Source organism: Suricata suricatta, chromosome 7, assembly GCF_006229205.1.
Source record: "Suricata suricatta isolate VVHF042 chromosome 7, meerkat_22Aug2017_6uvM2_HiC, whole genome shotgun sequence".
In the NCBI taxonomy this organism is placed as follows: Eukaryota; Metazoa; Chordata; class Mammalia; order Carnivora; family Herpestidae; genus Suricata; species Suricata suricatta.
In genome coordinates, this window is record NC_043706.1 from 131,333,295 (window position 1) to 131,354,634 (window position 21,340).

The 21,340-nt window shown below is 39.6% G+C and overlaps 1 protein-coding gene across 2 annotated transcripts in view; it reads right to left on the reverse strand.

The window, feature by feature from the left end:
- Positions 1-21,340, reverse strand: part of SYNE1 (spectrin repeat containing nuclear envelope protein 1) — a 455,818-nt gene that overhangs the window by 122,913 nt on the left and 311,565 nt on the right. Inside the window, exons 96-100 of one of the 2 annotated variants that reach the window (XM_029943998.1) lie at positions 20,294-20,467; positions 16,749-16,940; positions 8,559-8,693; positions 7,523-7,632; positions 1,478-1,634 (exon numbers count right to left, since the gene is read on the reverse strand). In XM_029943998.1, coding sequence (XP_029799858.1) covers positions 1,478-1,634; positions 7,523-7,632; positions 8,559-8,693; positions 16,749-16,940; positions 20,294-20,467 — 768 coding nt within the window. Of the gene's footprint in view, positions 1-1,477; positions 1,635-7,522; positions 7,633-8,558; positions 8,694-16,748; positions 16,941-20,293; positions 20,468-21,340 lie in introns of those variants that run through there. The other variant, XM_029943995.1, reaches the window with a different exon arrangement.

The following is a 21,340-nucleotide window of genomic DNA, read 5'->3' on the forward strand; positions in this document are numbered from 1 at the left end:
AACATGAATACGCCTACAAATGCCTTGGATTTGTCTGACTTAGGATAGTCAGAAAAGACTGGAAATATCTCGTATAGTCAAAGACATGGGAAAATACTGTAGCATGAAGTGAGCTAGCAGTCAAGTTCAGAAGAGCTATGTCAGGAATCAAGAATTCAGGCTGTAGGTGTCAGAAATATTTGTTTAGGGATGTGAAGAAGAATTCATTTAAATAGGTAGGAGGTCCATGCAAATGGTATAAGGAACCACTTGCTTCTGGGATAACTACCTCGAAGAATGGAGTGCTTTATGTTGCCCAGGGCTGGTGCTGGGGACTATTCCTGTGGAAGGTGACAAAGGCGCCTAGCATGTCATGAGGGTTTGTGAAGTGAGGTAGACACGAGCGGCTATGGAGCACTAACGCATGGTGCCCCACAGACAAGGGGACACACTTGACCTGCAGAATGTATCCCTTCAGGGAATCCCAACAAGTCGTATCTCCTTTATCATGTCTGCTCTGTCGGCCCTGCTCTTCTTTCCTCAGATGCACTGCAGTTAGAAATACTCTTTCACTGCTGGGTTTGGTCTCTCCCAGCCTTCAAAGTAGTCCTAGTCAGATGAGCTGCTTCCTCAGATCCACAGAAAAGGACCTAGCCTTTATTCTGATAATACTGGTGTCGAGGAATGGCCCAGATGAGCATTGCTGACCCAGGACCCAGGATTAGGCTTCTGGCTTCAAAATCCTGGGCCATAGTGGTAAATACCACAGGCCTCCCTGGCTTCCCACCTTATGCACTAGCTCTCTCCAGGGTCGATTCCTCTGACTCTGAACTATCCTCTGGCTTCTGCTTACAGGGAACTATCGCTATTATCTATCTACCTGGAACCTTCTGTTGCTATATTTGATTCCCCTGGATGTGCCTTGTTTGGTGAAACCAAGTCCAACATTACACAGTATCCACCCATCTTGAGAACAAGCCTACATGTGGATCAGTGGCCATTCTAGCTGCCCGCTGGCTTCTCCTTCCCCTTAGATCCACCAAGGTCCCAATATGCTCCTTATTAAGATCTTCTGAAACTATTAAATAGTGGGAACGACACTGGAAAACAAAATAACTTGACCATTTACTTCCAGAAAGTAACCAAATGTGTTGAGTTTCTCTAGTCCCAGATGTTGTGTATCCTTGATTTGCAACCTTAATTATCCAGTTCATGAAAAAAAAGGGGAGAGCTGCGAAAAATCTAATGGTTTATTCTAATGCGTTAACAGCTCTTATCATCTGAGAAAAACGGTATCTAGAAATGAAATTTCCACATATAAATACATAATTATCAAGGGAAACGTGAAACATGTTTGTTAAGAAAAATATAAGGTGAGTAATTTGTCTTATTTTAGAATTGATAATGAAATTATGGATTACTGCACAGTTATGTTGTATTTGCATAAGCTATACATCTTTCGTATTGGTTAACATATAAAAGCGAAATGTTTGGATACCACTTGCTCCTGTTCCTGTTCCAGAACATTCTGTAGTAGTTTCTGCTTGGTACTAAATTCTTGATGAAGGCTTTCCCATTTCATTCTCATCTGGTCTTCAGCGGCTGATTTCTCCCCTTCCATCCCCAACTCCTGGGATAACACATCAGGTTTTTCGCTATTAGAAGAATAAATAATCTAAGTTTACAATGTGTGCAAAAAGGCATTAGGCTCCAGGAAACTTATTGTATATACTAGATCTGGCCTCTAAAATTGGAACTCGATTATTTTAGTCATTAGCTTACACTTTAAAACTATCAATTAAAATAGAAAACTTGAAACTAATCATAAACAAATATATTCTCACATTAACTGAACTATGAGCACAATAATTATTTAACAATTCATTGAAAATGGCTCAGTATTAAAAATAAAAAATAACTAACTTTTAGGATGGGAAAGGGTACAATTAGACTACTTTCTTTTGACAAAGAGCCCACAAAATAATTGAAAAATCCTAAAAATGATGCTTAATCTATTGAGAGTTCTTATCCTCAGTACAAAGAAAATGCTACAGACAAGGTTTCAGGACATGGCATAGAAGCACAGAGGATGGAAGGAAGGCACTGCAGTATCATCTCCTTAATGACAGGCAGCAGGTGGCATCAGAGAAGGATTTTGGCTTTAGGGGTGAGACAGATCTGGGTGGGAATCTCCGCTCCAGCATATTAGACTTAGGACTTTGAGTAAAATCTGCTTCACTCCCCGGAGTCTCAATTATCTCCTCTTTACAATGAAAACAGTATCTATCTTGTAGAAATATAAGAATGACATTTAGAGAAGACAGGCATAATGTCTATGGCCCTACCTAGAACATACTAGCCACTCAATAAATGGGGCCTACTGGTAAGAGTCTGGGGGAGCCACATTCTAATAGATTCTCACTTGTCAGGAGTTTTAAAGACCTAACTAGAACCATGTCATCTGAAAGATATACTAGATAATAATTAATATTTCAACAGAACTTTTGCTTAAGTGAAAAAAAAATAACTTCATTAGCAGAGTAGTACTATACATTGTCCCAAAGTCTACTCTTCCCAGAATAAGTATTGAATACAATAGTTTCTTTCAGTAAGTCTGTTGAAGTAAGCTTTTAAAAGTTATCTATAAGGTTATAATACAGGATATTCTACTTCTAGAATACAATAGAGAATCACTCCCACCTGTGCACGATGAGACACACAGGAAGGTGAAGTTCAACAACACTAATAATAGCAAAAACAAAACCAAAAAACAAAAAAAACAAAAAACAAACAAAAACAAGTGGCAAGAAGGTAAATGCCCATCAGTCAAAAAATGGGTGAGGTACGCCTGGGTGGCTCAGTCGGTTAGGGGTCCGGCTTTGGCTCAGGTCATGATCTCATGGCTTGTGGATTTGAGCCCCGCATCAGGCTCTGTGTTGACAGCCCAGAGCCTGGAGTCTGCTTTGGATTCTGTGTCACTGGTCTCTTTCTTTCTCTGCCCCTCCCCTGCTTGTGCTCTGTCTCTCTCAAAAATAAACACTTAAAAATAAATAATAAATAATAATAAATTAATTTAAAAATGGGTGAACAAGTTATTTTCTCAAGATAAAATACTATTAAGCAGTTAAAAGAACTAGATCTATATATATCAGCATGGATTGATTTTAAAAAGCAATATTAAGTGAAAAATTGCTAAAGTCAAGTAGGTATCTCTGTTTATCATGTTAATCTCTAGACTTTTCTGTGTTTTTTAAAAATTCTTTTTAAATAAAAAGCAAGTTTTAAAGTTCTTATGAAATTAAATTTCTTTATTGTGATGCCTTTTGTAATGCCCTGCAAGGCGTCACTTTTAATTCATTTATGTTTGCATAACAATTTAGTATAAACCAGGGGGTATTAAATTTCTGTATTCCTGGGGTGCCTGGGTAGTTCAGTCAGTAAAGTGTCCAACTTCAGCTCAGGTCATGATCTTACAATCCGTGGGTTCGAGCCCCACATTGGACTCTATGCTGACAGCTCAGAGCCTGAAGCCTGCTTCAGATTCTGTGTCTCCCCCTCTCTCTGTCCCTCCCTGGCTCACTCTCTGTCTCTCTGTCTCTCAAAATAAAATAAGACATAAAAAGTTAAAAATAAATTAATTTCTATAATCTTTGACTTGATCATGGACACATATAAAGTGATATCAGCATTCAGTCTTCAATTAGAACACACTTTTCATTTCCCCTGAAAAGTATCTTTCCCTTTGATATTTATAACAATTAATATCTAACTGAGTTTTCTTATCTTGGATGGACTCCTCCATCAACCCTTCCATACATCACATTGTACTTATCCTTCCATATTAAATCTGTACCCATGAGGCCAGGCATGCCTCTCCCACAAGGGTTTCCTTACATGAGTCAATTCATATTTGATGGTCTTAGAAATCAGCTAATAAGTTAAAGTCTGAATACAAGTTTTTCCCCCTAGCAATTTTATTCTGTTCTTTACAAAAAATACATTTTTTTTCTTTGGTTTCTGGGTATTGCTTAACTTATGTTTGTTTGTTTGGCATATTTACCCAGAGGCTTGAAAGGCATGGCTGAACTGTAATCACACAGATTTACAGGTGACTTTTACAAAGATTTTGTATAAAACTTTAAAAAGTTATAAGCAGTCAGTAACAAAGTGAATCTTGAGTAGAAAGGCAGTATTGGCCTGCAAATTTCTCTTTAAAATATTTTTGTATTTGAAACAGGAATTTATAGTTGTTTGTCTTTCACTTGGGTCCTTTCCAAAGCTAAAGGCCCAGGAAAGAAAGTTACGGAAGAGTCCTATTGCTGCTTTTTGTGACTTTTCATATGATGAGGAGGCTATGTGTGAATGGGTTCTTTGTAAAAATAAGATTTGGCAAAAATCTTCAGAAAATTATGAAGGATGAATAAATGTTGTAGAAGAATTGGAAACAGAATAGACAATGAAAAGTGAAGGCAAGTTTCGACTCAGAGTCAGCATGGGAGGGAACAGCGTTTCTCATTCTGGATTCATGCAGACACGCATATTTATGGCCTTCTCAGCATTTTTAGGCATGATGGACACTTAAGATTTTTGAAACTCCTTTATTATTTTACCACAATTTTTACAGTTGCAAGGTTTTTTTAATGGAATTCCTAACTACTGATGTCATAAGTTTCCATTTGTATTTTTTAAATTGATATTTATTAGTTTTATCAATATTTTTACTTTTTGTCTCATTTTTCTTTTCTTGAATGACATACTAATTCCTATATACTGTGTCATAATATGCCTATTGCAACTGTCTTGAGGTTTGGTTTCTATCATTTTGCACTTGAAATTCTTCAATATACACATATACATATAGTCAACACTGATGTTTAGATCAGTAACATTACATGAGCATTGATTAAACTGCAAAAATAAAGAGAGAAAAGTCTTCAATTCTATCCTCCCCAAAGTTAGTTGTTTTTTTGTTTGTTTTTTTTGTTTTTGTTTTTTTGAGAAATAGAAAGCTTGAGAGTGGGGGAAGGGCAGAGAGAGAGATGGGGGAGAGAGGAAATCTCAAAAGGGCTCTATACCATCAGCACAGAGTCCAATGCAGGACTCAAACTCACAAATAGTGAGATCATGACCTGAGCCAAACTCAGACGCTTAACCAACTGAGCCACCTAGGCACCTCTCTAAAGTTGATTTTGATAATCTATACTCTATATTCTATAGTCTATGTCTTACCCACACATGTACTGTACATATAATGTTATATCATATTTTAGCCTAGTATCACATACACATTTTCTAATATTGTTATATAATGTTTGATATTGTTGACTGATATCAATTGATATTGATATTTTCTGATATTGTTATATAATTGTTAAGATTATACATGCATAAAATTTTTCCTAGGCTTTTTTATACTAGTAGGTATTTCTACCTTTTCTATTATTTGGTATTATAAATAATAATTCAAAAGTCCTCTCCATAATGTGTATTTTCTTCCCTTAGGTTATTGCCTTCAAATGAATGTTCAGAAATGACACCACTGGAGTCAGTGGGTTTAAAGCTATTTGCTGTATTATGGTTGTCAAATTATAACATTTACAGTGCATGAACACAGAGGTTTCACTGAAACTTACTTTTAATGTTTTGGATTTTAAAGTTCCCATACGTATTCTCTCACTTGTAGCTACTGCTTTTGTAACCTTTCTAGGACAGAGGTGGTCAATTATCACTCTAATCCTAGACATTTGCAAACTGAGGCTCAGCATTGAGTTACTTTCCATGCTGGGGTAAAACCCAGCCCTGACTCAAACTGCAGGTATATTTCAACTCTGCTGTGGCTCCTTCTCCTTCCTGCCTTTTAAACCAGAATCTTCAACTTGAAAATTTGCCAACTTCCTTAATTCTTCTCTTAATAATTTACTCTTCTGTGTATGAGGACTTTTCAGTCTCACATTCCAAATCAGTTCTCAAAACTCAATGACTTTTCAGGTAGAAATGATAGACACACATCATTAAGAAAACTTAAGACATTTAGAAGGCACATGCATTAGTTTCTCAAAGTGATGTTGGGGTAGCCAAGTTCTTTTACAGAAAACACTTTTGCAGTTGGTTATAATCATTTAGTTGGAAATACGATGGACCTGATTTTAGAATGCATTTCTTTTTTTTAAATTTTTTTAACATTTATTAATTTTTGAGAGTGAGAGAGACAGAGCATGAGCAGGGGAGGAGGAGAAAGAGTAGGAGACACAGAATCAGAAGCAGGCTCCTGGCTCCAAGCTGTCAGCACAGAGCCCAAAGTGGGGCTTGAACTCACAGACCGTGAGATTATGACCTGAGCTGAAGTTGGATGCTTAACCGATTGAGCCAGCCAGGTGCCCCTAGAATGCATTTCTTATTTGATTCTAAAAAATGAACTTACGGTGCCTGGGTAGCTCAGTTGGTTAAGCGTCTGACTCTTGATTTGGGCTCAGGTCATGATCTTGCAGTTGTGAGATAAAGCCCCATGCTCAGCGCAGGGCCTGCTTGGGATACTCTCTCTCCCTCTCCCCTTCTGCCCCTTCCCCGCTCACACTCTCTCAAAATCAATAAACTTTAAAAAATCAATAAATAAAAAATAAAAACTATCTGCTACACTGTTGGTGGAAATGTAAACTGGTGCAGGCACTCTGGAAAACAGTGTGGAGGTTCCTCAAAAAATTAACAATAGAACTCCCCTATGCCCCAGCAATAGCACTGCTGGGGATTTACCCAAGGGATACAGAAGTGCTGATGCTTAGGGGCACATGTACCCCAATGTTCATAGCGGCACTTTCTACAATAGCCAAATCATGGAAAGAGCCTAAATGTCCATCACCTGACGAATGGATCAAGAAAATGTGGTTTATCTATATAAGGGAGTACTACATGGCAATGAGAAAGAATGAAATCTGGCCATTGGTAGCAACGTGGTTGGACCTCGAGGGTGTCATGCTGAGAGAGATGTCAGGCAGTCAAGGACAGATACCAAATGTTTTCACTCATAAGTGTAACAGGAGAAACTTAAGAGAGGACCATGGGGGAGGGGAAGGAAGAAAAAATAGTTGGGGAGAGGGAGGCAAATCATGAGAGACTTGAATACTGAGAACAAACTGAGGGCTGATGGGGGAGGGGGAGAGGGAAAGGGGGGTGACGGGCACGGAGGAGGGCAGTTGTGGGGATGAGCACTGGGTATTATATGGAAACCAACTTGACAATAAACTATAAAAGAAAAAATAAATGCCAAAAATACAAATAAATAAGTAACAAATAAACTTGTAAGCATCTTCCTTGGACCGATATGCTCAGCATACTGAAAAGAAGCCAGACAGTCAGCCATCAGGCATCATAATCACTAGCTACACTCACGCTGTACAACAAAGGTTCAAAATGCAAGTAAATTTAAGATCACAAAGTGAAAATAAAATGCTTCAATTTTTGCAGATGCTGAAAATAAAATTTTGAGTGAGATATTTGCATTTCTTCCAATCGGGGCAAGCTGGGGAGAAAGGGTTATGAAACATACCCAATCCCAGCAGAGGTCTCTGTCGCTGAGTGTTGGGTGAGGATTTCTTCCCCGCGACTGGCTACCGACCGCAGAAGGTTCTTCTGCTCTGCTAATTCCTGTTCCAACTCCTGCTCAGGGAAAAGGAGAAACGAAAACATTTGGTCTTTTGTGATTATTCCCTAGAATCATGGTTCTATGCCTAGAAAATTCTCAGAGAACTCCTGTAAGTAAGGTTTTAAATTTGGACGTTGCATCAAAGGTGTGGTTTAGGGAAATAAACAAACATACCTTCAAAATACTCTATCCCTTTCTCTGGCTTTGATAAAAGATACCTGAAAAGTCTTGGAGGGGGGAGAAATCAGTGGGGAAAAAAGGAAAAAAATTCTGCTGGGCAATGGCGCCCTCAAGTGGTGCATGGTTACTGCCTATTCAATCCTTGAATTCCCCTCTTGATAAATTGAACGATCAATGGGTTTGGTTTTGCTTTTTCACTATTTATGAAAAAATGTCTCTTCTGTTTGAGAAAGTGAAATATTTTACTCTGCCCCATACCTAAAGCTAAGGTCAATGAGAAATCATTCTTATTCAACAAAGCTGGTTCGTTTCACTAGGCAATCATTTGCAATCCAATTTTATGATCGTATCTACCTAAAAGTGAAAAAGAAATTGCAGTTTTAATAAAATTTTTAAAAACATGTCACTCAGGCTTTGACCAATTTTCAAGGGCCTTCCTGAGGTTATTATTTAATTTAGGTTCAAGCTGGGGCACATGTGAAAATAGGGTAGGTAACCTTCATAAGGCAGACTGTAACTGAGTCACGCTAGTTGAAACCCTAAACACAAGCTGTTCTTAAAAAACAGACTTGAAAATGACCAACTCTCGTGGTCATAAGAAAGTACGTTGAAACAGTTAGCCAGGTCTTGTTTCTGTCCAAATAGACCATAAAGGGGCGCTTTGTGTTTAGGACAGAAGTAACTTGTCCATCTAAAACATTCCTCACAAGGTGCTGGCTGGGCAGGTCTACGGGCCAGAGAGAGGTCAGAAAGGCTGTACTTTTTGTTGCTGGAGACTGCTCTGTCGCTGGTGGGTCCACGCAGTCCGAGCTTGGGCCAGCCACTCCTGGACGCCGGGGCTCTGACTGGCCGTTAGGTCGGCGTGGCTCTCCTCCTTCTCTTGTGCTGTTCCCTGCTTTTAATGAGGCAGAATTCAAGAGTCATGTTACCCATGAAAAACCTTAACCGAATGGACTAAATGCTACTTTAGTGTGGTCTGTATAAGGATACCAGAGTAGATCCACTTGGACATGAAACCACACTGGGAAAAAAAAAAAAAGTAACACAAAACCCATCGGATTTATGGTGTTTGCAGAAAGGAGAACAATAAATAGATGATTATACTGAAATATTTGAGGGGGAAACTTTCTACTTAGAGGCTAGGCTGTTTAGTTTGACTGATGTGGTCGCCAGATTCTCCAGGATGTTTTCCACGAGAATATAACTCTAGGTGTCACTTCCTCTACCCTCACCACCCAGACCAGACGCCACTGTCATCTGGTGCCACCGCTGGCTTGGATAATGTTTGGCTAGAGGAGAAAGACAGGAGTAATTGCCCATGACCTAGGCAAGAGTTTATCTTTTCCTGCTTGATTATTCTGATGGAATTCGAAAGGCCTTCTAATAGTGCATTACCAGAATGGAATTAGTTCAGAATGAGAGCCTTTCTACTCACATGTGTGTATATGTCAAAGGCTAAATTACACAAATCTTAATATAACTCAGTCACTAAATACGTATTAAATCAGCATGCATTGTATATCAGCCACTGTTCTAGGCATATTCCGCCAAGAAACCAGACAAGAGCCCTGATGGGGAGACAGAATAAACAAAGGCAAGTTAAAAGCTACAAAGAACATGAAAGTAGATAATGGTATAGAAAGTCTGAGTGGCTCAGTCAGTTAAGCGTCCAACTCTTGGTTTCAGCTCAGGTCATGATATCACAGTCCACGAGTTCGAGCTTGGGATTCTCTCTCTCCCCCTCTCTCTCTGCCCTTCCCCCACTGGCACTATCTGTCTCTTCCAAAATAAATAAATAAACTTTAAAAAAAAAGGAAGAAAGGACATGAAGGGGAAGGTTTCCTAGGCTGGTTGGGGAAAGCGTCTTAAGAGACAACTGCATCGAACCCTGATTGATGAGAAACCGCCTGCCTGGCCCAGACCTGGGGGAGGGCCCTCCAGGCAGAGGGAACAGTTGGAGCAAAGACCCTGAGGGGACACAATTCTGGCGTCTCAAAGTGAGCAAGCATAGCGCAGGGGCCAGTGTGGCTGCCGTGTGAGGGCAGAAAAGAAGGACAGCTTCCACATGGCTTCCAGGGAGGCTCGGTCCTGCTCTCTGCCTCCAGACCTCGGGTTCTTCCTCGTCAAACCTGACCATAGAATGGGATCTGGTCAGTCCCGTCATCCAGCATGTCGGGCCCCAAAGACCCTTCTCTTCCTCTTATTTTCAGAATTCTACACTAAATATTAAGGGAAAGAAACGGAGTTTGTTTACCCCTCTGTCTTCTTCATTAGAATTTTATGACTGAATTGCAAAATGCTTGAGATAATGTGGAGATCATGAACTCTGCAATGTTGGTATTGCTTCTTGAAGTACAGTGAACTCATAGAAACCATGAACCCTACAGGGAATACTATACATAGTCTTCTCCCGGATTCTGAGCCACCTCAGTTCACAGGTAACTTCTTTTCCTTTAAGATGTTCCCTCTTCAAGGTGCCTGGGTGGCTCAGTCGGTTGAGCGTCTGGCTTCGGCTCAGGTCATGATCTCATTGTTCATGGGTTCGAGCCCTGCATCGGGCTCTGTGCTGACAGCTCAGAGCCTGGAGCCTGCTTCCAATTCTGTGTCTCCCTTTCTCTCTGACCCTTCCTCGCTCACACTCTGTGTCTCTCTCTCAAAAATAAATAAATGTTAAAAAAAAATGATCCTTCTTCCCAGCAGGAGAATATGGCCCATCCAGAACAGTGGGGATGCCATTGGTCTAAAGTATGCAATTTGCATTCCACAGGACCTTCAGAACGGGTGCCCAGTGACACCCAGTTTAGTATATACTCCACTCCCCCCAGGAATGCCTTGTACAGATAAGCAGGGATTTTCCTGAATGGGGGAGGTATGGGGTGGATGGGCCCATAAAGTTTTGCATGAAACAGATTCTCTCCCTTCTGAGAATGCACCATGTACCCACTGTAAACTCTGAAAGATCCTGGCTCTTCTGGTAAGGATGAAATAGGTCAAGAGGGACCTGCAGAGAATGACCCCAAAGATGTCAGTGTACCAGGTTGAAAGCCATCCCCAGGGAGACCTGTCTCAGCTGATGAAACAGTAGCCATGACCATGACCTGCTGACTCTTGTGGGATCCACTCACTCTCACTCTGCTTTTCTCGTAGCAGAGGTTGTTTTCAAAGCCAAGCCCGGAGACTCATGTGGTGACTTCTTAGGGACACCACCTCACCTTCTACGCAGGTTACTCTTGTCCAACTGAGAGACTTTTTTTTTTCCAATTCCTCACACCAAATTTCTGCTTGGAGAAATGACAACTGAAATGTTAGAGCTTAAGAACAGCTTAACTATTTTTATATGCACAGACACATATTCAGAATCTAAGACAAAATCTAAGAGGAGTCATATTTCACTAATTGAATCCACAGCTTTAGAGAAACAAAAACTAAACGGCATCAAAAGCAGATGTTTCATATGTATTTTCTATGTGGTTTGGTTCAGTTTTTCAGCTAGTAAATTTTTTTTTTGACTGATTCATTTTGAAACCTAAGACTTGGACCATAGGAAACAAAAAATGATTAAGAATACAGTTCAAATTTCATTCCCTTTCCCCTTGGGATGAGAAGGCACTGATAGAGAGAATAGAATAATGGTAATTACGTTCTAGAAGGTCTGATAACCCATCTCCTCTCCTACTTGGGAAACAGGAAGGCAGCCTGTCACCAGAGTTCCCCTGGGTGGGGCTACATAAGCTGTTTAATTTGGAAATACTAGAAGAGTAAACCATTTTTGCCAGGAACATTCTTTAGAAGATTAGTGAGGATTGGAAATGCTAAACATTAAGTAAAACACTTCTTTATAAAGCATTTCGTTATTTATGTTGGGTAAACCTTCTGCTCCTTCAAAGGCTGATAATGTGTGAAAATGACCTAAACGTTTTGTGAGGAAAGAAACCGTGTAATTTAAGAGATAGCATTATATGCCCATACGTCTATGAACCTTCATGAAGAGAAGGGACCTACTTGGGGCAGGTGGTGAAGTATAGGGACTGGTTATTCTTTGATACACACAGAAGTCCAACCAGGTAAAAATACGGCCATGGTTGATATGACCATTTTGTAGGCAAGTGGCACTGAGATATGGTGTGCCATCCCCCCCCAGCCATCCTGCATCATGCAGACCCTGAGCGGAGGGTGTGACCCCACCGATATCTACATTCATTGAAGTATTTTTCCCGACAGTCAATGTTCGTGAATTTCAGATCAACTCTGAATGTTCTACATGAAAGCATTTGATCCTTTTCCTGGTAATAACAGTGTAGACAGGGCTCCTGTTATTCCCTACAGTTGGAAAAATAATCTCTTCAAATGACTCTAATTCGGGGAACAAAAAAGAAAATCATTATTTTCTATGCTGGAAACTCATGAGACTAAAGATGAGGGAATATTAGATATTTTAAAAATAAACAATGATCAGTTTCAATTTAGTGAAACGCTACCACATTTTCCAGTATTTATGCTTTTTACAGCAGTGTGCTCAGGAAATCCTTCCACTTGTGGGCAAAGACAGTACCTTACTCAGCTTGAAGACTCCCCGTGGCCGTGGGCAGGATCTGCTGGGTGTGAGCACCCAGACATTCAGGGAGCTCAGCCCTGCCCTGCCTCATCTCAGACTTAAGTTCCCAGCATGTCAGGAGTTCCGTTTCTCCCCCAAAATGTGGTTGTTGTTAACTATTATAGTCACTCCTATTTGGGCACTTACTGTGAGCATTATTTGCATTAAAATCATCAGGATTTTAAAAGCTGAATACAATAAAATTTTTTAACGTTTATTTTTGAGTGAGAGAGAGCGAGAGAGACAGACAGACAGGCAGAGCATGGACAGCGGAGGGCAGAAAAGGAGGGAGACACAGAATCCGAAACAGGCTCCAGGCTCTGAGCTGTCAGCACAGAGCCCGACAAGGAGCTCGAACTCAATAAGCCACGAGATCATGACCTGAGCTGAAGTCAGATGCTTAATCGACTGAGCTACCCAGGTGTCCCTGAATACACTATTAATATCTTTATTTTACAGATGAGAAAACCGATTTGTAAGAAAACTGATCTGTCAAAAAGGCGGAGGCCAAGTTCAAGGATCTTGCTTTGGCCACCTGGTTGACAGCTGGTGTTACACCGAGATGGGAAGACTCTGGAACACCAGCTCCAAGGTGATGCTTCAAGAACTTAGTCTGACTTCTGTTTGGCACTAAGTTTTAAAATTGTTTTTAAATTGGGAGAGTTTAGACATAAATCCAAATGACCCTTGTCTGGAAGGTCTAGTGATGCTGCCTGTACACTCTTACATGACAACATCGTAAACAAAGAAAACTCTGGGTTTGGGGCCGCTGAGTAACCGTGCCTTCTCTGACATGAGACCAGCTTGCCAAGCCCGACTGGGCCGGCATCACTCATTTATATTCCCTTCCCTGACCCCGAGGCCTTGGAATTTGTGCCCTTACCCTCCCACCCCTACCCTTCTAACCCCCTTTTAATCCTGACATGTGCCACCTGCTATCAGGTTGTCCCTTCCCTTCCTACCTGCCTCTAGGGGTAGGGCACAATCACAGCTTTCTAATTTTTTATTTAATGTTTTATTTATTTTTGAGAGAGAGAGACAGTGTGAGCAGGGAACGGTCAGAGAGAGGGGGACACATAGAATCTGAAGACAGGCTCCAGGCTCTGAGCTGTCAACACAGAGCCCGACGCGGTGCTCTAACCCACGAGCTGTGAGATCATGCATGACCTGGGCCAAAGTCGTTCGCTTAACCGGCTGAGCCACCCAGGCGCCTCAATCACAGCCTGCTAATTGATAACTATTCCCAGGTGTAAAACCTTAAAGTCTCTCCCTTTGATATGGTTTCTTTAGAGATCGAGTTCATTTATATACCACCATTAGGAAAAAAAACCCATTATGTATTAGATTATTAATACGTTTTTTTATAAAACCAAGTATTTTACTGTAAATTTTTTCAGTTAGAAAATCATTGTCATTCTGTTCAATTTTAATATTTTTATTTACATTTTTTATTTTTATATTCTCTACTCCCTAATATTAATATTTTCAACACTTTACTTTTTTCTTTGATCCATAAAGTCAAATTGCATGTACATTTTAGGTTGGTTTTCTTTACACTTATTTATTTATTTTTGAGAGACAGAGTGTGAATGGGGGAGGGGTAGAGAGAGAAGGAGACAGAATCTGAAGCAGGCTCCAGGCTCCGACCAAGCATTCAACACAGAGCTTGATGTGGGGCTCAAACCCAAAAACCATGAGCTCATGATCTGGGTCAACTCAGATGCTCAACTGACTGAGCCACCCAGGCTCCCTTACGTACACTTGTTTTATTTATTTATTTTTGGGAGAGAGAGAGAGTGAGCGAGCATGTTAGCAGAAGGAGAGAGAGAGAGAGAGAGAGAGAGAGAGAGAGAATCTTAAGCAAGCTCCATGCTCAGCACAGAGCCCAACACTGGGCTCGATGCAGGGCTCAATCCCACGAACCTGGGATCATGACCTGAGCCCAGTCCACAATGCTGAACTGACTGAATCATTTAGGAGTCACATGTACATTTTTAAGTGTGTAAATTTAAAGTGAAAAGCTGCATTTTGTCTTTATTTGCATTTATTTAACCAATATTGAGTTCAAATATATTTTCATTAGCTCATTGGACATTTGTATTTTTCCTCATTGGAATTGTCTCTTCTTATTTTTTGCCTATATTTCTATTAGATGACCTTTTATTTAACTGACTCACAAAAGGTTTGTGGAGATTAATAAAATTAATTTTTTGTCATGTGAATTATTCAGTTTCTTCCATATTTGTCCATGTCTTTTCCTTTGATTACTATCTTTTTTGGTCACACAGAACGGTTTCATTTTTGTGTAGTAGTTTTAAAGAAACTAAAACTCTGGTTTGGGGCATACCAGCAAAGATCCTTCCCATCCTAAGATTTTTTTAAAATATCCATATATCCAGAACTTTTCAGGTTTAAGTACTTGGCCATCTGTGATGCATTTTTTTTCCTGTAAAGAATGGGATAGAACATCTCTTTTATCAGAGTTCTAGTGGTTTACCTATTACTTTCTTATTATTTTATCCACTGATTTGAAATGTTACCTTAACCATTAATCAATTTTCCTTAAATACTGGGGTCTCTTTCTGGCATATTTACTCTATAAAATTCTTTGTTCATCCATTTATGGTTCCAATGCCAAACTATTTTAATTAATATAATATTGTATTTTGATATATGGCAAGACTAAATTAGTCCCACATAACTCTTCATTTTTGGAATATTATGGTTATTTTCACATTTATTTAATTTTTTAATTTTTTTAACATTTACTTATTTTTGAAAGACAGAGACAGAGCACTAGTGGGGGAGAGGCAGAGAGAGAGAGAGAGTGAGACACAGAATCAGAAGCAGGCTCCAGGCTCTGAGCTGCCAGCACAGAGCCCAACACGGGGCTTGAACTCATGAAACATGAGATCATGACCTGAGGTGAAGCCAGATGCTTAGCCGACTGAGCCACCCAGGTGCCCCTACTTTCACATTTATTGTATTCCAGGTAAATCTGTAATCATTTTGTCACATTTTGTATCCTTGTGTTACAATCCAAAAACATAGTTAGTATTTTAGAGTTAAGAATAACTTAAACTTAGGGGTGCCTGGGTCACTCAGTCAGTTAAGCATGTGACTCTGGATTTTGGCTCAGGTCATGATCTCACAGATCACAGGATCGAGCCCCACACTGGGCTCTGCCCTGACAGAGCAGAGCCTGCTTGGGATTCTTTCTCTCCCTCTCTCTCTGCCTCTCCCCTTCTCAAATGTGTGCACTCTCTCAAAAATAACATAAATATTAAAAAGAAATAAAGAAAAAAAGGATTTTTAGGAATGAGTGGTAAAGAGTAGATACTGGGAGGGGGAAGCATTCAACCACTTAAAAATAAAGGTTGAAGAAAAGAAAAAAATAGAAAGAGGAGAACAAAAATAAAAAACAAAAAGTAAGCTAATAGAAGTCAACACATATCAGTAATTACAGTAAATTTAAATGGAGTAATCCCATCCTTTAAAAGTCAGAGAATTTCTGATTAGGTAAATGTTTAAAACCAACAAAGTATTAGCCAATTTTTTTTTTAATGAAGCAAATCTAAAACATAAGGACACAGAAAGGTGAAATCAAAGGAAAGTTAAAGGATATACTAGGCAAATATTATTTCTCCAAGGCTCCAGTGAAATAAAATAAAAATCACTATTCAGGAACAATAAGGTCACTACATGACACTAAAAAGATTTAATTCACCTGGAAAATATTCACCTGGAAGGTATGAGCCTTAAATGAAGACATCTGAGTATTTCTGAAAAGTGGAATGGGGGCGCCTGGGTGGCTCAGTTGGTTAAGTGTCTGACTTCAGCTCAGGGCATGATCTCCTGGTTCATGGGTTCGAGCCCTGTGCCAGGCTCTGAGCTGTCCGCACAGAGCCTGCTTCAGACTCTGTGTCTCCCTCTCTCTTTGACCCTCCCCTGTTCATGCTGTCTCTCTCTGTCTCTCAAAAATAAATAAAAAACATTAAAAAAATTTTTTTGAAAAGTGGAATGTAGGAGAACAAAAGAAAAATGGAAAAAAAATGTTACAGAATATCTTAATCGAAGACCTATGTTGAAATACTTTCCAAAGTAGTGCAGTTGCTGACTTTGGGTATTTGTTTTCATTTCCTTTTCTTTTCCTATCCTGCAACCTTCGGGTTATAGATTCAAACAGTCCTTACAAAACCTATTTGCAAACCTATGCCAAAGCTGTGGAAAGCAGAGTGAGCAGCAGTGTGGACCATTCCCCCAACCTTCCTCTGACGGACCCCGGGCTGGGGGAAGGTGGGCAGCAGGGCACGAGGACATGGCAGCCGCCTTGCTGGGGGTGGCCGTGGCCCTCACCTGAATGAGGAGCTGTTTGTCGTGCAGGGCTCTCTGCAGCTCCAAGAGGCTCCCCTTGAGGGTCCTCAGCTTCACCGCCAGCTGCTCGGCCTCATCCTTGGTGTGAGCCTTGCCCTCCAGCAGCAGGTTGTCATTGTGGACCGACAGCTCCGACAAGGCCACCACCTTCTGCTCAATCTCCACCAGCATGTTCTGGAGCAACAGAAAGATGAGTGCAATTCACACATCCTGCCCGCCCCTGCTCGGAGCGCTTCTCACAGTTAACACATCACACTTCCTTTCAGCAAAAGAATAGGACTTCATGCTTTTTTCCTACTTTTCGGACAGACCTGAAGGGGAGTTAGTGATCTTTAAAAATTCCTTGAGCTTCCTAATTTTTCTCTTCCTTAAGATTAGATGCTATAGGGGCATCTGGGTGGCTCAGTCGGTTTGGCATACAACTTTAGCTCAGGTCATGATCTCACAGTTCATGGGTTCAAGCCCCGCATTGGGCTCTGTGCTGACAGCTCAGAACCTGGAGCCTGCTTCCGATTCTGTGTCTCCCTCTCTCTCTGCCCCTCCCCTGCTCATGCTCTGTCTCTCCCTGTTTCAAAAGTAAACATTAAAAAAAATTTTTTTAAGAAGATTAGATGCTATATAATGGAAAACATATTGGAAAAGTACCTGGAAAGCATGGATAAGGAGAAAAACCATTCCTTAGCGTTATCCTCCTATTACAGTTATGTTATTATTTTAGTGTTGGAGTGTGACGCTTATGACTAATAGTAGTAAAGACGGCATATGATCAAACACTTTCTTGTCAATTTAAAGATGATTCTCTCTTTTAAGGCATTGCTTCTTTGGGTTGTTTTTTTCTTTTTCTTTTAGATTGGCTTTTATATCTTGACTTTAGATTTTTTAACATATGATGTATTTTCAAGCTTACAGTTCTAAAAGTCTTCATAAAAATTTTACTTTCACTTTCTGTGACAACTCTCTAGGGCTGCCTTTTCCTCTCAAAGAGGCTAAATCCAAAGAAGGAGCAAAATAGTCTCCTTTCCTCCAAGGTGTGATTTAAAACAAAAACTAAAAAAGAACAAAATAAAAACATCAAAGCTAAACCAGTAACAACCATTTTATTTTCAACAGAAATCATTTGTTCGTATATTCCTTAACTCTCTAATATATATGCAATCTATGTTACTAATGAGAAACGACATTTTATTTCCCTACGCAAAATCAGAAAAACTACCGTCACCTTTTAAGAAAATAGGCTTGAACCAAAAACCTAAGTGGAAGCTTGAAATGTTTAATGAAATGGGGTTTAAAGGATGATTTCCTGAAGATCAATTTTGAGAGACTAATATAATTCTGTGGACAGCCTTTTCCATTAGGCAGAGTTACTGCAGTGCTGAGGGCTCATAATACATTTAATTTTTTTTTAAGTTTAAAAAAAATTTTTAATAATAGTTTATTGTCAAATTGGTTTCCATATAACACCCAGTGCTTCTCCCCACAAATGCCCCCCACCATGACCATCACCCCCTCCTTCCCTCCCCCTCTTTCAGTCCATGGTTCATCTTCAGTATTCAGTAGTCTCCCTTGATCTGTGTCCCTCACTCTTCCCCGCTCTCTTTCCCCCTTCCTCTCCCCATGGTCCCCTGCCAGGTAGAGAAGGACAGATACCATATGTTTGCATTCATAGGTCTAACAGGAGAGACCCGGCAGGGGACCATAATACATTTTAGAGGCCCAATAAAAATCTTAATCTCTTTGAAAATCAGAAGAGAAGAATGAATAAAATAATGAGTATGTAATGATGAATCCAGCCTAGCTCATATGAGTCTTTGTACCAAAATAAAGTTATAAGATAAAAATAAAATTTTTAGTACTTTTATAGAGGAAGAAGGCCACAGAAGCAAACTGCCGGGACTCCAAAAGTCATAAATTAACCCTAGTAATAGCCACAGTTATAATTACACAACTGATTTTTAACTGAATAAGGAACTGTTGGGTACTTGTGTGATTCCATTTGCTACCATTTCTAAAAATATTGTCAAAATACCATTTTAATACTTCATAAGTATCCTGAAATATATTATCTGAATTGTGGACTTTACACATAGCTATAAAAATAGAGATGTTCAAAAGGGAGAGGTGGGTGTAATGGTAAAACATGATTTTGGAATGCTAGTTAGTACACGTGCTAATTTTAAGCACTAGAAGGAAACGCTAAAAATGGATGTTTCTTTTCAGCAAGGAAGCTAGGAAAGATGATAGAAAGAATAGAAAACATTTACACGTGGGTCTCTATTCTCTGTCCTCAAGGCAGAGAATGACAATGCTTTGGATACACATAGATAAGTTGCCTGAAAAATGTAAAATCCAAGTTCTAATGACCAATATCACAATAAATCTAAATCATTGAAGGAATGACTTAGGAATCAAAATAGCATACTACACATTAAGAAAAAAAGATAGTGTTCATTAATGGTGTTTGCGTATTTCCTGATTTCAATTAGGAGAAATGTAAAGTCACACATACTGATGTTTAACCCTTAGATTAGGTAAGATTTTCTAGATACTTGCTACTTCGCTAAATGAAAGAGCTTATGGACCTGCTTCTCCCATGCATGAAGTCTATTATGTTGACAATCCTTGAAATATGGTGATTAGTACATAGTTCATTATCAAGTTTCTATATTTTACCATGGGTTTGAAATTATCTATAATAAAGAGATAAAAAAATATTACTGTAAAAACCTTAATATCATTCCTCCTTATATTAATTCCTAGTGACCTCACATCAGAGGAAGGAAATTCTCTGCTCCAAAAGTCAACCCTCCTATGTTCAGTCTATTTGCTCTTAACTGACACTGTATCCAAGTTGTCCAAGTAATGTATCAGAATTAGAACCAAAATGGCAGCAGCGCATCTAGGAACACCTCCTGCTGTGTTGATCCACAGTTGACTTGCTGATACTAACTCTTTTCATTAGGTCTATACTCCTTATGAGCTACTAAATATAGACACCATAAGTGTCTTTGGCATTTATGGCCTTCAAAAACTTTTCTTTAAGAAGCTGAAATTTAAAAAACAATTTTAATGTTTTATTTATTTTTGAGAGAGAGAGAGAGAGAGAGAGAGAGAGACAGAGAGACAGAGCACAAGAAGTTGGGGAGGGACAGAGACAGAGGGAGACACAGGATTTGAAACAGGCTCTAGGCTCTGAGCTGTCAGCACAGAGCCTGATATGGGGCTTGAACCTGGGAACCACCAGATCATGACCTGAGCCAAAGTCAGACCCTTAACCAACCGAACCACCCATGTGCCCTGAAGCTGAGAAGTTTCTGAAGAGTAGATACTACTGGCAAAATTTTTCAAAAGACTAAGTCCATTTTTGGATTTCATTTAAGCTTTTATAAGCTTGTTCTACTCTCCACATATAAAATATACTGACTGTGAAAAATCATCTAACTGTATGAAGTCTTTTTCCTATGATGTTTTCTGTGCTTAGACAATGTACTTGGTGCTGTTGGCATATCTCCTCCAGACCATTTTTGTACCTGGCAATCCACAAGCTGGGCCTCCATGTCCATAGGCTCCTGGGCTGCCCCCAGGGCGCTGTCCAGAGTGGCCTTGGTGCTCAAGAGCCAGTGGTCCAGCTCGTCGGCTTCACAGCGGTACCTCTGCAGGGCCTGCTCCTGTCTCTGTTCCTCGAGCTGATCATTTAACCTCTCCTAACGAATCAAGTAGAAGGTAACATAGATCACCACGAGGTACAGTCATTAGGATTCAACACAACAGCACCAGGTTCTTAGCCTGGTTGCTCATCAGAATCACCTGTGAAATGTCAAAACAAAACAAAACAAAACAAAACCAAACAAACATGCTTAGGCCACACCTCAAAGCAATAAATGAGAATTTCTGGAAGTGAGTCTCAAGATTGGTATTTTTAAAAAGCTTTTCCGATGATTCTAATGTGCACCTAAAGGTTAAGGTAAGATTAAGATTAAGTGTCTTACATAATATTCCTACAGGGCTGGGCAAATAACATGAATAATGGAAACTGACCAAGGATTAAAACAGAACAATGGCACCAGGTGGTAAATGGCAATGGATACTTTACCTCAATGTCTGGGAAACTGTAAGGAGTGGTGGGGACAGTGGCAAGCACAGTCAGGACACCGCCATACAGTTTAAGGCAAGTTATTCCTTACAGGAAGGGGTGACTCAGCTGTACTAGATTCTTGAATAAAGGCAGAAATTCAAATTTTTTGGTTACATCTCTGGGTTTTCTCATTGATGGCAAATAATTCATATCAAAAAAAAAAGCCAATCACTTCATATTAAAACTCCACGAAGATTTCATAGAGGGATTAGGGACAATATTAATAAATTTTAAAAATTACTTATTAAGGTAAGTACTCTAAATATCTTATTTTAAAAATTAGTTCCTTAAGGATTTACGACTGTTGTTATTTTTAAGTGAAAGTGTTTATTGAAGAGTTGAAAACAGAGGTTAAATAAAGCTGACACATTGATTTTCAATGTCTCCCAAACAAAAAATATATGAACATATGATTTGACTCAGCTTATAGTTGGTAAAACTG